The sequence below is a fragment of the Aureococcus anophagefferens genome (genome assembly GCF_000186865.1).
Source record: "Aureococcus anophagefferens unplaced genomic scaffold AURANscaffold_183, whole genome shotgun sequence".
NCBI classification, from domain to species: Eukaryota; class Pelagophyceae; order Pelagomonadales; family Pelagomonadaceae; genus Aureococcus; species Aureococcus anophagefferens.
In genome coordinates this window covers 512-1,609 of record NW_008705725.1, presented here as the reverse complement: position 1 = coordinate 1,609, position 1,098 = coordinate 512, and the positions used below count along the sequence as shown (strand labels likewise).

The 1,098-nt window shown below is 79.3% G+C and overlaps 1 protein-coding gene across 1 annotated transcript in view; it reads right to left on the bottom strand.

Annotated features, from left to right (window-relative positions):
• The window catches only part of AURANDRAFT_68508 (hypothetical protein), a gene marked incomplete at both ends in the record, with an annotated part of 11,867 nt that extends 11,035 nt beyond the window's left edge, over window positions 1-832 (bottom strand). The window contains one exon of the mRNA XM_009044202.1: window positions 34-832. Coding sequence (XP_009042450.1) covers window positions 34-832 — 799 coding nt within the window. The remainder of the gene's footprint in view (window positions 1-33) is intronic.
• Between the last annotated feature and the right edge of the window lie 266 nt (window positions 833-1,098).

Here is a 1,098-nt window from a genome sequence, read left to right as displayed (position 1 = left end):
GGGCGTGCCCGCGGGCGCGTCGGGCCGCGGGACGCAGGCCGCGTCGCCGCAGGTGTCGCGGACGCGCGCGTGGCCCCGCGCGTGGAGCCAGACCGCGTCGACGGCCGCGCGCGCGGAGAGGTTCGCGAGGAGCGCGTCCGCGCGCGTCGAGAAGTCGCGGTGCGGCGCCGCGTCGTCCTCGGCGACGGCGACGAGCGGCGCGTCCGCCGCCGCCGCCGCGCGGAGCGCGCGGAGCCAGGAGAGGCAGATCGCGTTCGCCGCGCCGCCGTGCCACTCGTCGGACCCGGCCATGAGGTGGGCCGTCGGGACGCCGAGGCCCGCGGCGAGCGCCGCGGCGTCCGCGGGCGTCGCGGCGTCGACGCGCGCCGCGGCGAGGCCGTGCTTCGCGGCCTGGGCCTCGGCGAAGGCGCGCCGCTTCGCCGACGCCGCGACGTTGATGTAGAGCCAGCGGAGGCCCGCCGTCGACGGCGGCAGCGGCGGCGGCGGCGTCTCCGGCGGCGGCGGCGGCGTCTCCGGCGGCGTCTCCGGCGGCGGTGTCGGCGGCGGCGTCTCCGGCGGCGGCGGCGTTTCCGGCGGCGGCGTCGGCGGCGGCGGCCGGCGGCGGCAGACGAGCAGCACGTCGCCCGCGCCGGGCGCCGACGCGAGCACGAGGTCGTCGATGCCCAGGACGGCGCCGCCGGGCGTCTCGAGGACGTGGGTCGCCGCGTCGACGCGCCGCGAGGCCAGCGACGCCCAGACCTTGCGCGCGGGCACGTCCTTCTTCAGCGTGAGCTTCAGGCTCGCGCTGCCGACGACGTCGATGTAGACCGCTCGGCCCATCGAAGAGGCTGCCCTAAAAAAAAACATTCTTGAAGGGAGCTGCGATTGTTTGGGGCAGCATGATGGTGCCGGCGCCGCGGCTCTACCGCGGCGCGAAGCCGCCGCCGCCGCCGCGGGCGGGCGGCGTCGCCGCGGAGCTCGCGGCGCTCGGGTCCGAGACGGCCGCGGACAATCTGGCGAGCGCGCGTGCCGCCGTCGCCAAGCTCGCGAGCGAGAACGACGCCCTGCGCGCCGCGGTGGACGCGCACCGGCGCGAGCTGGCGGCGGCGGACGCGGCGC